Source organism: Syzygium oleosum, unplaced genomic scaffold (assembly GCF_021117445.2).
Source record: "Syzygium oleosum isolate NSW1041296 unplaced genomic scaffold, Sole_v2.1 Sole_v2.13, whole genome shotgun sequence".
Lineage (NCBI taxonomy): Eukaryota > Viridiplantae > Streptophyta > Magnoliopsida > Myrtales > Myrtaceae > Syzygium > Syzygium oleosum.
In genome coordinates, this window is record NW_026607497.1 from 2,160,191 (window position 1) to 2,184,571 (window position 24,381).

Consider the following 24,381-nt stretch of genomic DNA (forward strand, 5'->3'; position numbering starts at 1 on the left):
CAACCTGTGCTTGTGTATCAATTCTTTGTCTCTTGTCCTCTCTAGCACTTTTACTCTTAACCTAATATTATAAGATTTCATTAATTTAAAAATCGTTGTTAGTAAAAATGTAAATCTAACAAAATGGAAGTACTTACCGGAAGTTTTTGCCTAGACAATGGTGTTTGTGATGCCGCTAACCCAGCCTTCTTAGTGGGGCATGTTAAACTATTGTGTCCCGTCTTCTTGCAACTTCGACATGTCATTTTCATTCCCATCCTCAACATCCTAATACCACTTGCGACCTCACCTTCCTCTCTTATTCTTTTATGTTTGCGTCTACCAGGCTTCACCCTTGCTAGAAGTGGTTCAGGTGCCTCCTTATTAGTCTTTTTTCCAAAAATTCTCTCCTCGTATGGGTCATCATGTTCTGATATGCAGCTAAGAACTTAGTCTTCTTATAACACTCATCCACATAGTCATATGCATCCTCTTGCCTATGATTTAGAGCAAAAATGGCATGAGGACATGGGAAGATGAATAGTATAGCCATACTAATACTCATACATTTATATGATAAGCAATAAACTTATCTATCACATAAGCTAGGAAGTTCTATCAACCAACATATCAATGAATATAGTGTGACATTGCGATAAGTGATACCTACATCTCAACCCAATATGAAATAGCACTTTATTCTACATCCTCTCTCAATTAGTTATTTGAATAGACATCTCAGTTCATAAAAATAAACATCATGCTTTGAAAGTCAAATGACAGGAAAAAACGTTTAGAATGCGTCATTTGCTTCTTCTTCATTATAAGACGGTAAGGAAATTGTTGCAAATGAGGGGAAACTTACTTCAACTCTAGGATCATGTTTATGAGAACTTGACTGTGCCTGCACAAGAAGGATGGCAATATACAATTTCCAGTCACGCAGATCTTTGCCAGAAGTTTGCGATAATCAATGAAGGTAAAAAAATCAGACAATACCTCTGATTCCACTTTTTCAGTCTCAGAAGTATCATCATGTGACTATGAGTCCGACTGCAAGCACAACTTGCAAAGATGAAGAAAATAATAAAAAATAACCTTAACAACCCAATTACCAACAGAAAATCCCTAAGATAATTTCTACACTGAACTATTTCACCTGTAAATGATGTCTGCATAGCATGTAAACCTTACGATTTTGATAACTATTTTTATATTATGCGGATTCAGCATTTAAGATGGTACACCTAGAGAGAATGATTAACCGTAATAGTCCAAACCTTGTTTTCATTGCCACCACCGAGTGTCGGCCGATTATAATGCACTATATACTCAGCATCCACAATGCCAACATTCTTGACTCGATCACCCTGTCAGGACAAACTGAAGTAAATAATCTCTAACTTGAAGATGTTTAAGAAGGAAAGCAAGTTCAGACTACATCGATGGCTGAGTAGAGAAAGTTAAACTGACTTGAGCACAGTAACCAAGTTGCATGTCTAGGCCCCAAGCATAGATCAAATCATTCTGTTAAGAAAGTTAAGAATGCACACAGTGGTGAGTAACTCATCTGCCTCTGTAAAAGTTAGGCCTAACTGGGTCGCCCTATACCATCCATGAGTTTAAAATGTAGTGACTATAATTATCATTCTATTATACACATGTAGATGATCAAATGCAGCAGATTCCAACTTCATTATTCTGGTCCAAATCAGACGGTTTGTGTCCAATTCAAAGTCAGATGAAAACTCAAAACAGTAAAGATATCATCCTCCACATCCTGATGTCCTAGAAAAAGACGAAAACCAGACACAATAAAATGGAATTCTTGAATCATATACCATACACAGCGCCAGGCAGCTCTAGAGAAAACCGGAGCCATCAGCTCTATCCACCTATAACAGATTATATCCAATTAGTTTCTACAGAATACCACTAGACGATAAGCAGAAGGAAAAAAGAGTAAATTATCTTGAACATTAAAGACTGAAAAGGATAGCCTGCAAAAACAGACAATCCAGTGGATATAAAGTACACCCAACAGATACAATGCACTTTCAAAAGTATATGGTGTGGTGCACCTACCCAGTGCATGGAGGAGCTGTACTATTGGAACCACAACCTTTACCAGGACCACCAGGCTTAAAAGTCTTCCTGTTGACAAAAGAAGAAAGATAGTACTTCAATCCACAAATCAATACCGCTCTATAGTTGCTGACTTTCAACCAAATATTGTCATTCATTAAACAGATTGACATTTCCGCAGGTTGTCCTTTGATGAACACATTAACATTTCAGATGACGTTACGTGACCGATTGTAGCCATCCTTACAAATCTATGTTAACAGTCGAGTTATTCAAGTAAAAAAAAGCAATCACTGCATGGAAATCCCGCAGATAAAGTGCTAATGCAGGACAAAGAAAATTTGTTTTGAATGGTTGAATCACACCATAGTTGGTTCCATGGTTATGGCAATTTTCTTAGGTGAGATCCTGAGGAGGCACAACATTGCTAAAGACTGGCATGTCTGGCTGTTGGGTAATACATTCATTTTACCTCCCCTGGTTCCATGTTTCACGTTTGAGACCATCCATCACTAGACAGAGGTTCGCCCAATCCAAAAATAAGCAATGACTTAAAAACAATAATACATGTAGCGAGAGGCATTTATGAGATCAACCAAATTTTGAAGTCAAACTTTGGCAAAAGATAATAGGACATAAGATCACCTGTGTACAACCGATCTCCTCCCACGTGCAGTGATTTGATGATGCACCTCTGATTTGGTTGGATCAAGGGCTGGTTGCGATATCTCAAGCCCTTCGGTCTTGATAATAGAGATATACCTACATTTGGTGTTTTAGAGGAGGGAAGAGCTAGATATCTTGTCAAAGGCATTTTGAAGTTGGACCATACCATAATCATCATTTCAAGTATCGCACACAATCATCAAAACAATTAGGTATGACATTCAATCATTGCCAACAAGTTAACGAGAAGTTTGCAAGGAAACATGAAGCTGAGTACATCATTGCGCTGTTAATGTGCTGATCAAGAAACCAATTATCTAAATGAATATAGATTTAACAGATATTTGATGAAGCATCGCATATTAACAAAGTGGAACACTGATACTATCACGTCTTACACTCCTCATAAGCTAGCAAAGAAAATTGAATTGCTTATGAGGTGAAGCACACACACTTATCGGGGTGAAAATCTTCAACTCCTAGGTCTTCATCCCACAGAAAAATATATTTGTATTCTGCAACTATATCTGGATGCAGGAAACGTTTGGCAAACCACCTAGTCATGTAGAACAAGATTGAAGATCCATTAGGAGACTTGTGAATGATCATTACCGGGGTCGGAAGGAAAAGACCACTTGCCATTTAGTTTGGTTAAATGCAGATACATGTATGACGCAATCACTCCATTCTAAGTCCTTCCACTCATCAACAACACCATCATAGTGGAAAAGCATCACCATAAAATCATTTGACAGAAACTGCAAAGTGAAAATTGACACAGTTAGCCTGGAAAAAAGCTCGATAAAAATAGGCTAAGCAACAGCCAGAAAAGTCTCCTCACCTTTGTAACAATTTTATTCACAAGATCCTTTTGCTTGATTCCAACAGCCACGGCAAACAAGTTAGACGAAGAACTAAGAGAGCCCTGTCCAAAGATCAAGCAAGTTAATGCATGTTCAGAACTATGATGTTATATCTTCTACATTGAAAAAACTATTGTCATTTCAGGCTGTTTTTTTACCTCTGCAGAATCCCATAACGGCCTCATTTCCAAATCAGAAGAACTGGCAACAATACCTTCTGGTAAGGCCTCACTTCCACGTGGTCTGCATCGATTCTGAAATGAAAACACAAATAAGCTATTAAGCAACAAGTGAGACATCTGGCATGGCACAATTAAATTGAAAGTGATGAGGTTCAAAACTGCCATTCTCTAATAACAAGCACTGGATGGAAGGATGACATACCGCACAAGTGCTGGTGTTAGAGCTCTGTGATTTATCAATTATCCTCCAATCCCATCCTGAGAATTTCTGCAAAACATTTTCAATTTCATTCGCAACATCCAGCATATAAACTACCGGGACCGAGTAACAGTGAAAAAACATGATTATCTGTAGAACTAAGAAGAGTAGGTATACACCTCTCTGTAATCTGATGCCAACAGCGCACTCCCGATGAAGAGTCCTAGACAAAACAAAGATGCTGCAGGAAAGAAGTTCCAAAATTGTATCTCTGTTCTTGTCATTCTATGCTTCCAACAAGCATTTATCTAACCCTGAAAGCCATAGTTGGACTGCAGTCCCATTGTTGTAATACATTTTACATATTCCTGCAAGTGATAGTATCCAGTCCTTAGTCAAGTTATCAATCTTATACTAAAATTATAAAATTAACCTAGTCAAAAACCAATTATTGACTTCAACACAAAATGGCAATTTTCAGTGAAGTAATCTCTTATAAAGTTCATCCAGTTTCAATGAACTCTAAGCAAAGGTGTATAGTCATAAGTGAAAAAATATTGTACCATGGTTATTCAGAGATAGGTCCATTTAACTATGAACACCAAAGTAAAATGCATCTCTGGAAATCCTAAGGATAGGAAAACTCAATGATAGTTTGGCACTTGTTTATATGGCATTGTTGTGCATTTAAACCTAAACAACACTCGTAGACATAAACACTTACTAAACCTTAAAAAACCCTCAGGAAGTCTCTAAATAACACAAGAGTTACTAAGGCCATGTAGAGTTTGCTCCATTATGTTAATGCTAGACCAAAGAAACTTGAGATTTTTCAAGATTTCTTACTTGGTGGAGACCTGCTCTCTCTCTCTCTCTCTCTCTCTCTCTCTCTCTCTCTCACACACACACACACACACACACACACACTCACACAGATTATCTGAAACCTCTGTCCGTGGAAGCCTAACACATCGACGCACTTCCATGTCCCAAAAGAAAGACTCCAATCATAAGAACACAAATGAATTTACTTGGGAGTGATTTATTCATACTATCACAGAACAACTAATTGTTCTCCTGAAATCCTTATTTCTTTTGGGATGGAGAAAGATTAAGCGTTTCTCCTTTGACAGAGATGAAAGGAGGATGCAGTGGATTTTACAATGATGGTTTAAGTACATAAGTACTGCCTACTTTTGAGTAGTGGGTATCCAAATCAACAGCAGCCCTTTGTTCCAGAGTTTTAGCCCTAAAAACGCGGATTGCAATTGAGATGGTTCGCCGGTCAATCTACGCAAATCAAAAGATCATTGTTAGACCACTCAAATAGTGGATCAAGTGCAATATCAGGACTGGATTCAATTTTTTTTTTGTTTTAATTGACAATGCAATTGCATCATCAAAACTAATTTAATTCACATGGTAAATAGCACGAGTAGCTACTTAAAACAAGTATGGGAATTTCTTTGGGAAAGTAAAAATGAAACCAATTTCCTTGAGGAAAGTCAAAACAGCTTCCACTTCCCCCAATAACAATGTTTCATCATATGGTGAGGTCAAGATACAGAATATGAATGGATTCAAGTGAACAATAAGCAGTTTCACCATTAAAAGGCAAACTGTGAGAGGACCCTTTTTTGCCTAGATGAAAACACGGAATCATCTCAGGAAGACTGCAACTGTGATGCAAAAAGGCGCTCGCTAGATATTGATCTTTCTTACAATCTCTATTTCAAAAAATCATTGTTCCTGCACAATATCCAAGGTTAAGTCCTATGTCTCTGCATTGCTTCTCATTTTCACAAGGAAAAGGACTCCTGTAGCTAATCAACGAGAGATCTTTTGAAAAATAGCCATCTCTATGATTTTGTGCAGTAGCTATGGCTGGGATATTCAAGTGATGCAATGAGATCTTTTGAAGATTTTTCCATTTGAATGATTTTGTATGGTAGCTATGATTGGGACATTCGAGAGATGCAAACTATGAAAGCAACTTCTGCTACTACGCGCAAACATTAATAAGGAACATTCTTGACATGGATTAAAATCGGCAAGTAACCAACCAGTAAAAGTTCATAACGGCTCCTTTCTAAGCAGTATATTAGTAAAAAAAATCCATTTCCTCTTGCTCATGTGGTTAAAGCAAAGGATAGGAGCATGGAACATGCTCAGCATGCAATAAATGAACAACCTGTCTGTAAAGTACTGAATGGCGAACACCCACACAAACAAATAGTTCTTTTAATGATAAAAGAAACCGGGAAGAACATTCTTTCCCTTTTTAGTTTGCATGGAGAAAAAAGGAAGGACCATCGCATACTAAAATGAATGCAATACCTTTGGGAAACATTCATAACCTCCACCAGTCACATTGAGCAATCCTAAAGATAAAACTCTGTTGGGCACCATGGCAGCCAACTTGCAAGCGATCATAGCTCCTGTTTTGACAGCCAAAGAGGGCAGTTAGTCACCCTGAAACAAACAGGAACCCGATCTGGACTCACAGGCAGACATGTCATGGATGTGATTTTTAGTTCATTATTAAGTTTAAAAAATGGCCAGATAAATCCAGGCATCCAGAAATTGCAATCAGAATGGTTGTTTTAATTTCTCATATGAACCACAGAGCCAAATAAGCATCCATGAAATTTGGGTCATTCAAGACTCACTCATTGAATGGCCAATGACATGGGCTCTTTTCCATCCCAGGTGATCGAGTACAGCAATCGCATCTTTCGCCATAATCTTTGTCCTGCTCCAGAAATCACATCGAAAGTCAAAGTCAATTTTCGTTAAAATGTTTTCGGAACAGCACCAAATTATCATCAAACTAAAAGACTAAGAAAGCCATCCAATGTCCACGATTAGTCCAAGGAAAGCTGAAGCTGCATTTCAGCTTTGCACCAACTGGCAACCATTCTCCTGTGAATAGGCTCCCGATTCAAGAAACTCCACGAAGCAGCACACACTCAAACGAACTAGAAAGCTCACCGTATGCATCGATCGGACTCACGTGTACTCTGACTTGTCAGCGGGCACGGAACTCCGGCCCGCGCCACGATTGTTGAACGCGCACACCTCGACCCCACCATCACCACCACCAGCGCCAGCTCCTCCGCCGAGGGCTCGCCAAAGGGGCTTCGGGAGGCGACGGCGGGGGCACGGTTCGTCACAGAGAGCCGAGCAAAGCCGTTTCTCGGGACAAAGAGAGAGGGGCAGAGGACGAATCGCCAAATGGGGGGCTTCGGAGGCGACGGCGTAGGCGGAGGCGGTCGCGTGGTCGAGATCTGAGCCACCAATCTTCACTTTAGGGCAAAAACGACGGGAAGCTCAAGTCATACAAAACCCTATCCTGAGAATGGGGCTTCGGGAGGTAACGCAGAGGGCGAGTCGAAGCCCGAGATCTCCAAAGGGGCTGCGGGAGGCGACCGCGGAGGCGCGGTTCGTCACAGAGAGCAGAGCGGAGCCATTTCTTGGGATAGAGAGAAAGTGGCAGAGGACGAATCGCCAATGGAGGGCTTCGGAGGAGACGGCGACGGCGTAGGCGGAGGCGGCCGCGTGGTCAGGATCTAAGCCACCGATGGGCTCCGGGAGGCGACGATGGAGGAAACCGGCGGAGGCGGAGGCGCGGTCCACAAAAAGAGCCGCGCTTCGCGGAGGAAAGAGAGAGAGAGCAAATGGGTTTTCTAGAAGGGGACGGCGGAGGCAACCGGCGTAGGCGCGGCGGGTTCACGACCAAAGGATGCGAAGTCGGGGAGGAAGGAAGAGGAAGTCGGGGAGGAAGGAAGAGGAAGACGCGAGCGCGAGGAATTTTGAGCGGGAGGAGTAAAGGAGAGAAACCAGGAGGTGAAAAGTGAATATTTGAGCACTAACGGAGGAGAGTTAACGGAGGTCGGGAGAGAGAAGGGAAAGAGTGAGATTTTTTAATAAATCTGATCTGTGGGCCCGCTTGTCACGTGTCACGCGATCAATGGAGTTGTGTATTGCTGACGTGGAGTATTCCACTCACGCAATATTTTCTCCTCTGCATCAGCAGCGGATAACATTGGCTGTTTATCCTTAATGAAGGGAGACATTTGCACCAGGACTGCAAATAAAGACATTCTCAATGACCCTGTCAACTGAAGGAGTAACCCCTTCATGGAAAGTAGCATTTCTCTCCTTCCAAAGGAAGTGAAATGACACTGTTCCAAGGCAACTTCAGCAGCACCTTTTAGAAAGGTTTTCTTTTCGAGTTTTGCATAGCCCATGTAGGCTCAGAGTTCTCCAATAGGTGTCTGAATATTACTCAGCTGAAGGGACACTCAAAAGAGATGTGTCCTTGATTCTGCTCCTGCACCAAAAAGTGTTCCTTTCCTTTTAGCGGTATAAAAATCCTCAGATTATGAGGGACAGGCTCATTTTCTTCATAAAACATAATATTCAGTGTATTCACAGTTCAACAATTCTGGCAGTGATTGGGAGAAATGATATTAGACCCTTTACAAATTCAAGTATACAGAGAATAGATAATATTGACACAATGCGATGCAGACTGCCATGTCAAATTCTAGGCACAATTAATCTGAATAATTTATACACAGATACTAACTTTTCATGTGCACGAACATATGCTGATGCAAAAGAATATCAGGACAAACTTCTTATTTATAGAATATAAACGGCGAAACAGCCTAAAGATACAAAAGATTTGATCTTTCAGTATGCATAGCCAAAGATTTTTCCTATGACTGCTGTGATGACATGGTCTCTCGACATTATCCCAGCGTTGCAGGAACTAGGAACAGTTTTGTAGCTTTACATGTACAATCTCCATGGATAATCCTCTTCAGTTTGCAAAGAGAGGTGATCTAGTCAGGATCCTGGAGAACCCTCAAAACCAACCCTGTCGAGCCACGACACGACCTGCTCAATTGAGGGTCTCCTCCTGGGATCCCGGTCAGTGCAATTACACGCCACACTGAGCACTTCCAGTACCTGCTTCTCATGATCCTTGACCCATATCGACAGTTCAACAATTCCGGCAGTGATCGGGAGAAATGATATTAGACCCTTTACAAATTCAAGTATACAGAGAATAGATAATATTGACACAATGCGATGCAGACTGCCATGTCAAATTCTAGGCACAATTAATCTGAATAATTTATACACAGATACTAACTTTTCATGTGCACGAACATATGCTGATGCAAAAGAATATCGGGACAAACTTCTTATTTATAGAATATAAACGGCGAAACAGCCTAAAGATACAAAAGATTTGATCTTTCAGTATGCATAGCCAAAGATTTTTCCTATGACTGCTGTGATGACATGGTCTCTCGACATTATCCCAGCGTTGCAGGAACTAGGAACAGTTTTGTAGCTTTACATGTACAATCTCCATGGATAATCCTCTTCAGTTTGCAAAGAGAGGTGATCTAGTCAGGATCCTGGAGAACCCTCAAAACCAGCCCTGTCGAGCCACGACACGACCTGCTCAATTGAGGGTCTCCTCCTGGGATCCCGGTCAGTGCAATTACACGCCACACTGAGCACTTCCAGTACCTGCTTCTCATGATCCTTGACCCATATCGACGGGTCAATGATCTCTTCCTCCCTCTTCTCAGACTTCATCTGAAACACCCAAGAAACCAGATCCCTACAATTCTTGCCTTTGATAACTTCCACAGGCCTCCTACTGGTAAGAAGCTCGAGAAGAACGACGCCAAAACTATAAACATCGCCTCTGAAGGTGGCTGTCAATGTCTGGCTATACTCTGGAGGAATATACCCTAAAGTTCCAACCAAATCTGTAGTCACATGAGTATCATAGGGACGAAGCAGCCGCGAGAGGCCAAAATCAGCTAAATGAGCCTCGAACTTCTCATCCAATAGTATGTTGCTGGATTTCACATCTCGATGGACAATATTTGGTTCGCAAACCTTGTGCAGGTATGCCAATCCCCGCGCAGCTCCTTGAGCTATCTTGAGCCTGATATCCCATGCAAGAACAGAGCCTCCATCATTACACTCGTGCAGCCAGTAATCTAGACTTCCATTCTCCATGTATGAATATATCAGCAACCTGTCGTTACCATGGCGACAATAACCTTGGAGAGAAACAAGGTTCTTATGCTGAGCTCTTGATAAAGCCTCCACTTCGGCCTGAAATTCGCGTTCGACCTGACCGCAATCCCCAGAAAGCCTCTTGATTGCAGCTTTTGTGCCGTTCGGGAGGTTCGCTTTGTAAACTAAACCGAATCCACCACAACCAATAATGTTCGCTTGGCTAAAATTGCTCGTTGACTTTAATAAGTCCACAACTGTAAGATCTTTGCAGTCTGAAATTGGAAAAAGCACCAATTTGGAAGATTCAAGAGCTTCAGATAACCTATGAGGCCTGCCTAGTTCCTCATGTAAGTCATCTATATGATCGCTAACGTCCCTCCTCAAGATCTTTAGTAAAATGGCAACCAGCAGTAGTGAAACCCCTATCGCGACACTGATTGTTACGACAAGAATGCTGCTTCTACGGCTGAACTTATTCTGGGGCCCGGATGTAATATTAGGCCTCATCCCCATATTATCAGTTACATCACATGTAGAATCTATTTCGTCGCAAAGCCCAGGGTTCCCTTCAAAACTAGAGCTTGGAAAGCTCCCAAATTGTCCCCCAGTAGGAACTCGACCTGTTAAGTGATTATTGGCCACACTAAACTTTGAGAGGAATGTGAGCTCCTTGAGTGAATCCGGGATGGATCCATAGAGATTGTTATTGGATAAGTCCAGTACTTCTACATTCTCCATACCTGAGATGGAAGAAGGAATCGTTCCAGTAATGTTATTCCTGCTCAAATCCAAGACATGAAGCTGCTTCAACTGACCAATTTCAGGCCATATAGTCCCGTTCAGTCTGTTGTTGCTCAATAATATCGAGGGAGGAAAGCTCGAGACCTGGTTGTATTGTAAGCCATTTGCACTCCGGTTTCTCTTGACATATAGAGGGATTCCGGCAGAAGCAGTGAGACTTGGCGAGGCACAGTTCGAAGAAACGAGGCACTTTAACTCTGTTAAACTCTTGGGGATCTCCCCACAGAGAGAGTTGTTTGACAGATCCAAATAAAACAAGTTCTCCATCTTCCCCATCCAAAAAGGGATGCTTCCATCCAAATAATTCCACGACAAATCAAGAACTTGTAACTTTGGGCAACTCAATACCCACACAGGGACTTGACCTCTGAGAGCGCAATTTCCAAGAGCTAAAACCATCAGACTATTGAAACCCGTCACATTACCAGGAATTTCCTCCCCACGGAAGTTCTTTGTGAGGATAAGAGTGCTCAGATTTTTGCACTGCTGAAGCACGGACAAAGCACCGGATAAGTTAACAATGCTGTTGTTTGACAATGAGAGGAACAAGAGGGATGTGAGCTTCCCATAACTTACGGGGATGTCTCCACTGAAACCATTCTTGGCAAGGCTTAAAATTTTCAGCTCACGGCAACTGGACAAGGAATCTGGAAGAGGGCCAGAGAAATGATTGGAGGCTAGGTCAACTGTACAGAGACGGGACAACCTGGTGAAGTTTAGATCAATTCGGCCAGTAAGAGAATTGTTCCGGAGATCAAGCACTTGAAGGTTTGGACAGAGAGACAGGCTCGGGGGAAGTGGCCCTGAGAATGAATTTGAATGCGCAGTTAACTGTTCTAACTGCTTAAGGTTCCCAAAAACGTTAGGAAAAGGGCCCGAAAACAGATTTCCACATACAATCAAGGCTTTGAGGCTAGAAAGATTACTTAAGCTCACACTCAATGAGCCAGAGAAGTTGTTCCCAGATATGGAGAGTTGCACCAGAGACGACATACTATACAAAGATTCTGGGAGATGGCCAGAAAGGGAATTAGTATCCAGATGTAGTTGCTGAAGAGACAGCCCGCACTTCTCCAAGCCATCGAGACCCCCCACCAAATGGTTCATCGATAAATCAAGGGCACGGATACTGTTAGATGAACCGCACACTTGATAATTGAAGCTTCCGGAGAAAGAATTGTTGCTAATATTGAACACAAGAAGATTAGGATAATTCCCAAGCTCGAGCAAATCCCCATCGAACTGATTGCTGGAAATATTCAAAGATTGGATGGATGTAAGACCAGATAATGCTCCCCAAGCTGGTCCTGACAACATATTATGGCTCAAATCAAGAAACTTCAACTTCTTCAAGAGCGACAATTCAGCAGGCAAATCACCTTCGAGATAATTGTGCGAGAGATCAAGCAATCTCAGCTCACTCAAATGGCCCAAGGAGCGAGAAACAAAGCCTTTGAGGCCTCGGTCCGGCAGAATCAACTTTGTAACTCTGAAGGAAGCTGATGAGTTACTTAAATAATCGCAGAAAACACCATCCCACTCACAGCAAACAAGATCATTGGACCAAGCAGCGATAATTAACCCGCCAGTGAGGTTACCGGCGAATTCCTTCAATGCCAAATGATCATTTGGATCACAAGATTGTGCTGGGGTCTTCAGACACAGAAATGAACACAAACAGAAGGCCAGGAAGACCCATTTCTGGAAACTCCCTGGAAAAAACTTCAGCACCATTATTATTGAATCTTGATCTTCAGCTCAAATCAAGGCCAACACTCCCATCAACTCTTATGGAGAAACTTGCACATCCACGTGCCGAATAGCATCTCACAGACAAAACGAAACAGCGAGAGCATCACCTGCTTCCGCCAATGCTCATCCGAAAACGAATCCTCAGACTTCGAACCAAGGAAAGAAGCAAAAAGCGACTGAGCTCAACTGGGCATGTGTAAAAAGCTCAAATGTCACTCCATGGAAAAACAAACTCACCGGACTCGCTCTTTTTCTCTTTTGGGTGCTCAGCAAGTGCCTCAGGAGCCCAAGAAGCAATGGCACTGAATGCAAATTAGCACACCGGAAGCAAGCTAAAACCTCTCTTCGGAACGCAGTTAAAATAATAAAACCCTGTGGAAGAAAGCTCGCCCCAACTCGCGCATCCCAAAACACAAAGACCCACGGGACAGAAAACCCACCCGCGCCAAAGAACACGGCGCTTGCAAACGAAGCAACAAGCCAGCAACAACGATCAAACGGCGCTCCACTCGATATCAGATCCCAAGATCAGTTGACGGGTGGTCAAAAAAGAAATGAATCTTGAAGCAGCAAAACCAAAGAGAGCGTGAGAAAGAGAGAGACAGAGAGTTGAGGAAGCACGCATAAAGAAGTGAGAAATCTTACCGGCGAAGAGGGACCGCCATCAGAGGGTCCTTTGAGATTTGCTACCGCAGCTACCGTCACTTGCGAGTGAAGCAAGAGTTCCCTCAGAACCCAACAACGACAGTAAGCGAATTCTCTTCCTTCTTTTCCTCTCTCTCTTTTCTCCGTTTCTATTCGTGGGTCCTAATTCCCTGGTCGCCAATTCAAACAGGGACGTCGCTCTCGCCGCAGCATTTTCTCCCTCTTTTCAAACGAACACTCGCGAGGAAAAAGAAGGGATAGGGGTGGCGGACGTATAAAGAAAAGGGAAAAGGGGAAGGGGGGAAGGGGAAAGCAAAGCCGATGGCGGTTCAAAATCAGAGCGAGGACAAAGAACGGAGACGGGGTTGGTCGCAAGTGCAAGCACAGATAAGGAAAGCTCTCCCTAGCTGAGAACCAAATATTTAACCGGACTAAAAGCAACGAGGACTATAGCTTCGTGAGCTCGTTCTTCTTTCTTCTAGCTCGAATCATCGCGTTTGCATATCCCTTTAGGTCGGCTTCGAGAGCATATATAAACACACGCGCATGTGTGCGGCGCAAGAACCGCCCTCGAATTCTTTCGATTCCATAGGAATCGGAAAAATTAAAGAGATAATGACACAAATAGTCCCCGAACTCTGACCTAACGTGCAACGTGCTCTTTAAATTTTTAATTTATTTAATGTGGTCACTAAACTTTTGATGCGCGTTCAAGTTAGTCCCTAAACTATACGAAAATATTCAATGTTGTCCTAGAATAAACATTAGACATTTTCATACGATCCATGGACTAAATTGAATATATACCAAAAGTTTAAGGATCACGGTAAATAAATTAAATGTTTAGGGATCATATTACATGTTGAGCTAAAGTTCAGGGACCACATTGCATTATCATATTAAAAGTTCATGAACTACGCTGCGCTCAGCCAAAATTTGGGGATTATACATGTCATTTTCCCAGAAATAAAGTAGGCACTGAGATTCTAAGCGACGAAGTTTGAAATGGAGACGCAAGAGCTGACTTTTCTTTGGACCCATTTCCATGCTAAAATTCTAATTTTTCCTTCTTGGCTTCACACACGCATACCCCCTGGGGGCTGGTCTGATTGTCAATACCTACATTTGTCTTCATGTCTTCGTCGCTTTGTGGGGAAAAAGAGTTGATGTGATTAGTGTGAGAAAGTGGTGGGGTTTTGAGAGGAGATTATGGAGGAGGGTTTTCGGGACAAATGGCCTTTGGTTGGTGCGGTCTAACTAGCCAGCGCTCTCTGCAAGTAGAGAGAGAGAGAGCAGAGGCTTGGCTCGTCCACGTTTCATTCACGCGCGTGTGGAGACAAAATCAACGAGGCCGGAGGGGTTTGTGTTATAGTTCATGATGGCTTCGTTACATGGTCGCCATGTGTAAAGTTCCAGTACTACCCTAAAATAATCTCAAACTTTAAGTGCAATTTTAATTCTACTTGGAACTTTTTTTTTATAAAAAAAAACCGTCATTTTTAAATTCAATCTCAATTCTATCTCGAGATCTTTTCTGTCTAAAAGAAAATGATATGGCATATCAGAAAACTAAGGGCTACTTGGATGGTAAATTTATGACTCGAGTGAAACTTGATGGTTTTTTTTTTTTTAACTCGGGGTGAAATTGGGACTGAATCTAAAGTTGGTGGTTTTTTTAGACAAAAAGAAGTTCGGGATAGAATTGGGACTACACTTAAAGTTGAGATTTTCATTAAATAAAAAAAGAGAGTTCGGGCTAAAATTGAGGCTGAATTTAAAGTTTGGGGTTTTTTAGGGTATTAGCCTATGTGTAAAGATGGCTTTCTTTGGTCATCTTAAACGACTAATCTAAAATGGATCTAGGTCCAAACAAATCTGATCAATCATAGACTGTTGATTATCATAAATCTTATACGAGTCTAAAAAAATTGTAATAATTGTGATTTCATCCTTTAACCAATCCGAAATAAAACAAATATCGAGGCATGCATGAATGCACAAATGGACAAATGGGCTCGGAGTCGATGAATGGTTTGATTTTTTTACAAAAAAAAAAAAGAAAAATTAAACCCAAATGCCCTTTGCAAAAACAAAAAAAAAAGATTTGCTAAACATTATTTAAACCAAAGTAGCTTTACAAGGGATTTTTATCAAACGCAATTTACATTTCCCCAATGAATTTTAAGCTAAAGGCATTTGCATTTTTCAAGGTCCATTTACAAAGCCGAACCAAACGCAGCCGTAGGACAACTCAAGCTCGAAAAGAAAACGTCATGTCAAGTCATCGATATCAGTGTCGGAAGATCATCGTCCGACGATCCGCGACCTTATGGATAGTGCCAAATATCAATCAATAGGCCACATGGAGAATCGCTCCCCCGATCCAAGCAGCTGGCAATTTCTCATGATGAAACACACACACACACACACACACACGAAATCGATTCACAAAATAAAAGACCACGCACACCTTGAACGTGGGATGCGAGCAATGAGTGCTATCTGCACCCCCATCATGCAGGTGCGTGCTACTTGTGCATGCGCCCAAGTTGCTTTGCTCGAGTGGCGCGTGCCGCGGACGCGCGCCCGCGCCGAGAGTGGTGGAACAGGAACCTAGGAAGCGGGAAGAAAACGAGGGGGAGGGCAAGTCAAAGAGGTGACAGGAGATTTGTTGACCGGGAGCAGCCGGTGGGACAGGAAAAATCGGACGGCGGTGAGCGGACGTCACGGGGGGAAAGGGGGGGCAGCCGGGGCTACCCGCGGCCGTGATCTAAGCAAATGTGTTTGACAGTCCCCCCCCCCCCCCCCCAGCCACTCCGTTGTCGGGTCAACCACTCGTTACCTAATTCCCCGTGATCCCTCACCTAAACCCAACTCTTCGTTCCTTCGCTGCTCACAACAATCTCATGAAAAAGAAAAAGAAAAAGAAGGAGGAAATCTCAAACAAGGAATGTGAATTCCTCAGATTTATGTGCACAAATTGATGGAATTGGAGGTTGGGGGGAAAAGGGTTTTGTGGATAATCGGTTAAAATTTTATTTTTTGGTAGTTTTCGATGCATGGACTATTTTGGTGTTGTGCGAAAATTATTTTTTGAAAATCGATTTATTACCAATTTAAGTGGAAAATTATCAAAAAAGTTGTAAATTTATCGTACGGATGCCAATTTAGTCCTAAATTTTTTTGACGATTTGCCAATATAATGCTTTTTAGCCAATTTGTGGGAAGTCGCTGACATGGACGTGGGGTATCCCACTTGCAACTGCCGGTGCTGACATGACTGGTTGCAATTTTTTTAAAAAAAAATCTGAATTTTTTTCTTTCTCTTTAGTTTTTTCTCTTTTTTCTTTTTTCTTCTTTCTTTCTCCGCCGATCGTTGAGGTTTGGCAATAGCCAACAACCTTCGTTGGCTACAGTTGAGGGTCGACGAGAGCGACCCTTGCCAGAGGCTCGGTGATCGGCTGAGGAAGAAGGAAAAAAAAGAATTTTAAAAAAAATTGCAAAAATCATCCACGTAAGCCCCGATTGTGCCATGTAAGACGACCAATGCTGACTAGACTGCTATGTTAGCTATTTATGTCCAAAATTGGCTGAAAGTATTGCATTAGCAAATTGTCAAAAGGTTTAAGATTAAATTAGTCATAATAAAAAAGTTTAGAATTGAAACCAATGCCACCGGGTAAGCCCCCAAGATGTGATCGGCGGGAGTTGAACCTGGGACCTCATCAGTTTAACTGTCTGAGGCCAGGAACTCTCAACCACTCGACCAATCACCCCATTGGTAAAATGAATTGATATTCGTACAATTGATTTTGAACTTTTTAAATTTCCCCCCAATTAAGTATGCTTTAAAAGTGTATAAGAAGCCTTCAATAACACGGCTTTTGAGCAAAATAAATCAAGTGATATATACGTCGAAATGATGTCATTTCTTCAGCTGAGTGTCCCGATTCATGTTTGTTACTTACGAGTTACGATTAAGCGACGCAATGTCAACGGAACTCTTTATCCTGTCTTTTCGTCTCATTTTTCCGTATGCACACAAACATCGAGCATAGAATTGGGTGATGCACGCATTGAATTGCAGGCTGCAATCACGATCATTAGTTGCAACGAAGATTGTGCCAATTACCTAATCTGTTGAAGCTTGAAGATTGTGCTTCAGAATTGTCAATTTAGCTAGCAGCCATTAGACCAACCCTTACGACTTTTTAGGTTTAGATGCTATCGGTGGATATTAGAGAATTATATACACCCTAGTAAGTAGAAAAGATTCTCAATTTGTATCATTTTCCACTTTGTGGAATTTTGAATCCAGAATCTCATTGGTAAAGGAGAGAAATGGCATCCGAGGTCTATTAAAATCCCTTTACTTAAACCATGCGCCATTTGTCATCGTACGGATCGTAGGGTCACTTATGGAGCAACTTCCTCCTCTTACCTTTTTTCTCCCTTTTGACTTTTTCAATTTTATTAGTACTGTTAAGTACCTGTACGACATCACAAAGTTTCATCCATCCGATTTATTTCGTTCTTAAATGATCATATCTTATGTAGTCACTCAAAATACTCTTTCAAGGATCCGATTCACATGGAACGGGCCAGTTCGTTCGAATTTAAGATGACCAACAAAGTTAAATGAACCATTAAGTGCGACTTTACTGTTTTGCGCACTAAATTACTATGTTAGAACATGATTTCCTAACATTGCATCCCTCTGTTTTGTCGGATCATGTCACTAATGGAGATATGATTACATATCGAAAAGATAATTTTTTACTAGCAAAGGAATTATGATGGGGGATGTCTCCTCCCTTTTATTTATGGTTTGCGACTTGCATGTTTATGGTGAAAAGCAAATCCAAAGGGAGGGGGTGGTAGATTTGACAAAGGTGGAACGATTGTAATTTGGCATGGCATTCACCACGCAATGGTTTCACTTTAAGCCACCATTGTTGAAAAAGACTCATGATTCAAAACCAAACTTGTGCACTAAGGTTCCATAGACACCAAAGGAGATTTCACCCTTCAATTCTTGATGGGAGCTCCTTCACGTAAAGCCCACCATAAATGATAAGACTTCTCTTGCTTTTTCTTGCCTTTATCTTTTTAGGGTTCTGTCCAAAGTTGCAACCTCTCTCTCTCTCTCTCTCTCGTAAGTCAGCTTTTGATGGAAAAGAAAAGATGATATACTTCATCTCCTCAACACGTTTGTTATCATGCATGGTGGACTATGGGGGTGAAGTATGAGTGGGTTTCTAGCCTTTGTTCGAATCAGCCCTCGCTTTCGAGGGACATGCTTAGACATGCTCTCTCTCTTTTTAGCACTTTGACCCTCTAACTTCGTTCATTCCTTTTGGAGTTCCAATCAATCTTTTCTCACTAGAGTCACCTAACGACATAGATAAGTGCGGCCCGACTCGATGAGGGGCGGTCAAAGCAACGGGACGAGTCAATAAAGTAATATGATGATAACCCATGCACTCGCATGTCGCGCACCAAGTTGGACGATCGTTCATACAAGAGGTCTTCTACTCGGTAAATCTAGTTAAAAAAAAAGTATCGAGCGATGGTCAATTAGAGAAAAAAAAATGGGTCGTGAGGTTTGATTTAAGTTGAGAACCAAATTGGACAATCGTTCATAATAGCTCGAGCTTTTTCTCTCTTGGCAGCCCGCATCAATGTATCTAAAGATACTGTGATCCTAATCTGACTCAACATGCATCAGTTTTGAGCACATCTAATTCCATAAACCGCTTCACTTTAGCTCACAAACTTCCAGTGAATGTCTATATATATGGATGTATCTTTATGGATATATGCACATACGTGTATAACTACATGTATTTATGAATGCATTTTTATATGTATACTAAAATTTTATGATTGTTGGTGGGCCACGGGCCCAGTATAGTGTTACTTTCTTCTCATTCTCTACTCCGTCATTAGGCCTAGTAGGGACCTGCCTTTCATGCCCAGGCCCGACCACCAGGCCCGGTGGTTCTTAGAAATATTGATGTAATATAATTCAAATTCCAAGTGGGAGTTTGGTTTTGCAATTTGCTGAAAAAGACCTTTTGATTTTTGTGTTAAAATTAAGAGAAATATATTCTAACTTGCGATAATTATGAAGAATTCTGAGGCGAGAGTAGAACATCATTTCTACGTTTGGTTTAAAAAAATCACATACGATACTCATTAATACCTTGTTCTGTCTTTTTATTTTTCTTCGACATTTTATTGTCACTAATCCATTAAAATCTGTCAACTTGAGCAAGATATTTTGCATACCAGATACCCATACCCATAACCATAGGGCATGGATTTCGAATGGTTTCTCTACTTCTAACATACACGTTCGAGTCAAGTCAAAATGCCGTTTGCTAGGCCATGATGCTCTAATCATGTAAGGGAAGAAGACAAATGACTGTTTTGGAAATTTGCAAGGCCATATATGTTTGACTATGTGATACGAGGATCTTCCTTATCCATGTCGACTGACAGATCCAATCTGGTCCACTCTGTCCGGAGTGTGATCACCAGAAGTGTGGCAGCTTGCGAGGAGAGACCACAGATTAGGCCTATCCACAAACCCTGTGCAAGAAACAGAACACGAAGTTGAGTTAATGAATCTGAAGTTTCAAAGCACGACCATTCACTATTCAGAGGAGTGCTCATCGTAAGGTTGCTTTCACCTTGACATGTAGCTTCAACTCGAACCCGAGAAGGACTGCGATCGGAACCCCGATGCAGAAAAACGTTGCCAAGTTGACATACACGGCCAGATGCTGCCACCCGCATCCCCGAGCCACCCCTGACTCAACAAAAAGTTCGCTCCTCATCAGCGATTAAAAGAGGAATAAAAACGAATTGTAATGAGCTTGTGATATGCCCTTCATTCAAATTCTGCAATGTTGTACCAGATAAGACCCCTTGGACAGAATCAAGTGTGATGGAGATGGCAAGCAGGGGCGTCATCGAGCCAAATTCGGTTATGATTGAGCTGCTATCGCTGAATAGACCTGCCCAAATGTTGTGTCCAAAGGCTAAAGCCAGTACAAATGCTACCGCTAGCAAGATAGAGAGCTTAAGTGTCACGGCCATCGCGTTCTTTGCTCGGCCAGCGTTGCCTGCTCCCAATTCATTGGACACCCTTGTGCTGCACAACCCTTCTCTTTTAGCAGATTAATAAAAATAAAACTCAAAAAGAGAAGCCATCAGAGGATGTAAGACAACAAGAACGGCAACAAGTGTGCGTACAAACCTTGCCGCCGCACTGAGTCCGTATGTAATCATGTAAGCAATAGTTTCCGTGTTCACACTAAAAATTTCAAAGCAAAGAACAGGCATGAGAACTGAAAATGATAGTAATATTTTTGTGCGACGAGAAATGCGGAAGCATTACAAGATACGCAACAGAGGTACCTACCACATTGCAATCAAGGAAGTAGTTGTTTCAGAGTTCTTCATTAGTCCTGCTAGGAAAACCAGAATCTCGAAGGCCCAATATTCCAAGCTGATGAGGAAATTAAGTAGATCAGGGAAGAAAATCAATTTGCATATCATACATTTTCACCTGTTTAACCGGTGTCTTTGATTGATAACTCCTCTTCAAACCTGTCTATACCTAGAATCAACTTGTCGAATATGTTAAGGACATATTAGGATGATGAAATGAACGGTCAAACTATTCATTCCACTTGCTCCTTCAGCAGAATGTGAACTTGAAAATTAGATCTCAACGTGACACAAACCATCAGAAGATTATCTATGAGAGAAAAGAGTCATGCTTTGACTTCTTTCTAGTTTTTCAAATAACTGTAGGCAGATAAGTCACTAGAAGTGTAAAGCATTGATGATGAGTTCAACATGATAAATGACAAGATAAGAATTCAAGAAGCTCACGTACCAAACCATTGCGGCCGAAGGCAAGGCCAATCTCAAATTAGTGAAGATGTAGCTGAATGACTCGAACGAGATTCCTTCCCATGAATTCTTGCATTGCTTTGAACAAGTCACGTAAATGGCCAACGCAAGAACTGATAACCACAAAGAAATTGAAGCCGCCAAAGGAGCTCCCACGAAACCAAGCACTGTACAGTGGACCAAGGCATACGCAATGCCTATGTGAATAACAAACGGAACGACTGAGAAAATCACCAGTGGTAATACAATACTTTGCGTCTGCAGGAACCTCAGAATATTCTGCAGAAACCCATACGCGAAAATTCCTGGGATGAGGAATTTCATGTAGACAGCTGCTGTTTTCGAAATTTGTGAATCTTGATGAAGCAGGATCAATACAGGCTCGGTGAAGAACCAAAATACGGAGATTAGGGTGGAGAAGAACAATGATACAATGCAGGAAGCTTGCAGATGAATTCCCAATATTCGATATAACTTTGCGCCGAATCCTTGTCCGCATAGAGTTTCGAGTGCTCCACTCAAGCCGGTCTAACAAAACAAGAGAATGAAAAAACTAAGTATACACAATTGCATGAAACTCTATCGACACATGCATGTACAGTAATAATTTCATAGTAAAACTCAGATTGATTCTTCGTATGTCCATCGACACATTGGAGTCATTTAATTTCCATGTCATTGCACAGTCTACTCTGTATTCTATTATTTCAATCTGCGGCTATCGATCTATGAAATCTACTTTATCATACTGACATCATAGTTCCCGAGTTCCAAATGGTCAAGCTGGATTGATCTTCGGTACGTGATTACTGTCACGTGTTCGAGTCTCAAACAATTTACTCGATGCAAAGTTGAACTCTTAGCTTGTGAGCAATGAAAATTATACCATGTAATGGCTACACTTTGTCAGAGGAATCTAAAGCCGACGATGGGGCCACTGCAATGTTTATGTGCAAAACAATTCATCAAAGCTTTAGTAATAACATTAATATCCGTTAAATCATGTTCTGGAGAAATGTGGATGGTACACTTTCTTGTCCTGGGTGAGTGCAACAACGGGGGCGTGAGTGGCTAGACACAACTTGCTCTTTCTGGAAAGATTACTAGAAGGAAGTAAAGAACGGCTTGAATACGCATTCATCTGGCCGCCGAGAAATAATATAAAAATCAAAGATTATAATAGGTGGAAAAAGAAAGCGAAAGTTGGCTAGGTACATGCACAAGCAACACTTACATGCCTAATTAATTCCTTGTTCTACGGTAGTTTTCGTTCCTCATGTTATTCAACTCTTGTTAAATTCTACTTATTGCTCCAGTGAAATTCATGCGGATATAGAGCGAAAGCGAAAGCCTCTTCCTCGAGAGGCGTGGACATGCTCAAGTGAAAGGCTGTGGACCAGGTTTTTGGTCAGCCTAAACTTTGTCATCCAAATTTGCCGAGGCTATATTAAAGAAATGTGTACTAAGTGGCGGTCGAGCTACGCTTAGTTCGAGCCGTATCGGGATAAGGGTCGACCGTTTTAGTGGGATGCCCTTTTTCAAGTCCACCCTATATAGATTTTCGGGCCTAAAGGGGCTAAGCGGCTGCCGGGCCTATGATCAAGTCTACTACCGAGTTCCTATCCACAGGACTCAAATGGTGATTATGAGAGAGGGTGAAGCTATAGAAGCAAAATGGGACTCCAAGGACATGTATTAATCGTTCAAACACAAGCACTTGACTTGATTGTCTCGTGAGTTATACTTTCCTATTTCAGTCAGATAAGTTCCTGTACAAGACCAAGGTGCAATAATATGTGTATCCTGAATCTTATGCCTTTCCTTTTTCTGTTTTTCTCCGTTTCCTAATATTTTAAGGCCATTTGGAATAATTAATGGGTCTCAAAGAAATTTGACAAGGTTAAGAGGTTATACACACAAAAGTTGAATACCTTTTCTTTATTTCTTTTCTTATACCAGAAAAAAGTCATTAATGTCAGCTAGTATATGTATATTAAAGAGAATAAAGAGAGCAGAAAATTGCCATATTGGATGGTTACCATGAAGGCGAAGCCGGTGACGGTGGCCCAGGAGTTGGCAAGGGTGGCACCGGCGAGCTCGAGCTCGCCGAGGTGGCCGGCGAACATGACAGAGGCCAAGGGGATCCCGTAGTAGAAAAGGTTGGTCAGGATCATGGGCATCGAGAACAGCACTTGCTTCTTGGCTTCTTCCATGTCCAACACCCTTTGCCACCACTTGAGCCTCCTTATGATGGAGCGATCTTCTTCTTCTTCTTCTTCTTCATGATGAGCAGGTTGAAGCAGGATCAAGGAATGATCTGAACTCATTGTTGCCTTTCGATGACGGCGAATTGGACGTACTTATCTTCTCTTATTCACCACCAGCACCAGACCACCACTACCTCCAGCTTTGTTTCGGGTTGTGGGTCAAGTACTCATCTCCTTGTCGTTTCTCTGTTTCTTTTGTACTCCCTTTAATTTGTCTAAAGAAGACGGCGACGGAAGAAATCATATTAAACTTTGTCGTGAGATCTTTAACTATGTGGCTATCGTAGACCCGGTCCAAGTGAGGGTGTAGAGATAAAAAAGATGGAAATTACTCGATATTCTCATTTTGCTGTGTTTTTCGTCTTTCGAAAATATAAGGTGCATTCAACACTCCACGCTCCACGTAGGATATGCATTGAATCATTCACTAATGGACACATGGCTATAAGGGGCCCACTTTTCATACCTTTTCTCTCTCCTCAGTTATTCCTCTCTCCTTCGTTATTCTCTTTTCTCTCACCATTTTTTCCCTTTTCTTTTTGTCTTTTGAGGCGTAATGGGTGACGTTTCGTGGATTGAGCATCACCGGCCAGCCATGGACGACCCGCTCACGAGCACGCCGATGCGGTGGCAACCGCCATCAAGGCAGCCTACCCTAAGCTTTAGTTGGCCCAGAGCCTGTACAACAATGAGGAGATTCAGCAGGCGGACCAAGTCATCGTCAACGAGCTGAAGCAGATTTCGGACCGCGAGGTGGAGATGGAGGACTTATGAGATCACGGTGAAAGAGATGGAGGCCGAGGTGGTGCGCAAGGAGTCGGAGATCTCCGCGTGGAGAAGGAAGCTCGTCGAGCTTGTCTCCGAGAACAGGTCATCGGAGAAGAATCTCTACGCAAGCGGTCGGCAATGGAGGAGCTCATCTCCGAGAATAGGTGTAGCATCCTCAATTTCAGTCCCTGGGA

General features: G+C 41.9%; 3 protein-coding genes and 1 pseudogene across 6 annotated transcripts; all 4 read right to left on the bottom strand.

Annotated features, from left to right (window-relative positions):
• Positions 1-2: 2 nt before the first annotated feature.
• LOC115666678 (uncharacterized) lies at positions 3-4,794 on the bottom strand (annotated as a pseudogene).
• A 187-nt stretch (positions 4,795-4,981) lies between these two features.
• Positions 4,982-7,831, bottom strand: LOC115668424 (uncharacterized). 3 transcript variants are annotated; one of them, XM_056316967.1, is made up of 4 exons: positions 6,966-7,831; positions 6,644-6,726; positions 6,312-6,412; positions 4,982-5,264 (listed from the first exon to the last, which is right to left on the bottom strand). In XM_056316967.1, exons 1-4 carry the CDS (start codon positions 7,064-7,066, stop codon positions 5,133-5,135), a joined length of 417 nt encoding a protein of 138 aa, XP_056172942.1. In that variant the 5' UTR covers positions 7,067-7,831; the 3' UTR covers positions 4,982-5,132. The 3 variants fall into 3 exon arrangements, 2 of the variants coding, with proteins under 2 accessions (XP_056172942.1, XP_030445742.2); XM_030589882.2 differs by having other exon boundaries at positions 6,988-7,830; XR_008817716.1 differs by having other exon boundaries at positions 6,312-6,446; positions 6,644-7,831.
• Positions 7,832-9,178: 1,347 nt separating this feature from the next.
• Positions 9,179-13,725, bottom strand: LOC115681189 (phytosulfokine receptor 2). 2 transcript variants are annotated; one of them, XM_030605039.2, is made up of 2 exons: positions 13,227-13,725; positions 9,179-13,084 (listed from the first exon to the last, which is right to left on the bottom strand). In XM_030605039.2, the coding sequence occupies exon 2, from the start codon at positions 12,561-12,563 to the stop codon at positions 9,402-9,404; it is 3,162 nt and encodes a 1,053-aa protein (XP_030460899.1). In that variant the 5' UTR covers positions 12,564-13,084; positions 13,227-13,725; the 3' UTR covers positions 9,179-9,401. The 2 variants fall into 2 exon arrangements, with proteins under 2 accessions (XP_030460899.1, XP_030460898.1); XM_030605038.2 differs by having other exon boundaries at positions 9,179-13,141.
• A 5,693-nt stretch (positions 13,726-19,418) lies between these two features.
• Positions 19,419-23,654, bottom strand: LOC115665387 (protein DETOXIFICATION 18-like). Its single transcript, XM_056316937.1, has 7 exons — positions 23,192-23,654; positions 21,136-21,680; positions 20,656-20,742; positions 20,491-20,547; positions 20,147-20,385; positions 19,922-20,040; positions 19,419-19,820 (listed from the first exon to the last, which is right to left on the bottom strand). The coding sequence occupies exons 1-7, from the start codon at positions 23,477-23,479 to the stop codon at positions 19,689-19,691; spliced, it is 1,467 nt and encodes a 488-aa protein (XP_056172912.1). The 5' UTR covers positions 23,480-23,654; the 3' UTR covers positions 19,419-19,688.
• Between the last annotated feature and the right edge of the window lie 727 nt (positions 23,655-24,381).

Coding starts and splice junctions, on each gene's coding strand:
- LOC115665387 (XM_056316937.1), bottom strand. CDS start 23,479: ATGAGTTCAGATCATTCCTTGATCCTGCTTCAACCTGCTCATCATGAA. Junction 20,548..20,655: donor ACTTCCTTGATTGCAATGTG/GTAGGTACCTCT, acceptor TGAAATTTTTAG/TGTGAACACGGAAACTATTG. Junction 20,041..20,146: donor TGTCCAAGGGGTCTTATCTG/GTACAACATTGC, acceptor TTGTTGAGTCAG/GGGTGGCTCGGGGATGCGGG.
- LOC115668424 (XM_056316967.1), bottom strand. CDS start 7,066: ATGGTGGGGTCGAGGTGTGCGCGTTCAACAATCGTGGCGCGGGCCGGA. Junction 6,727..6,965: donor GAGTCCGATCGATGCATACG/GTGAGCTTTCTA, acceptor TTTCTGGAGCAG/GACAAAGATTATGGCGAAAG. Junction 5,265..6,311: donor GTTATGAATGTTTCCCAAAG/GTATTGCATTCA, acceptor TGATTTGCGTAG/ATTGACCGGCGAACCATCTC.
- LOC115681189 (XM_030605039.2), bottom strand. CDS start 12,563: ATGGTGCTGAAGTTTTTTCCAGGGAGTTTCCAGAAATGGGTCTTCCTG.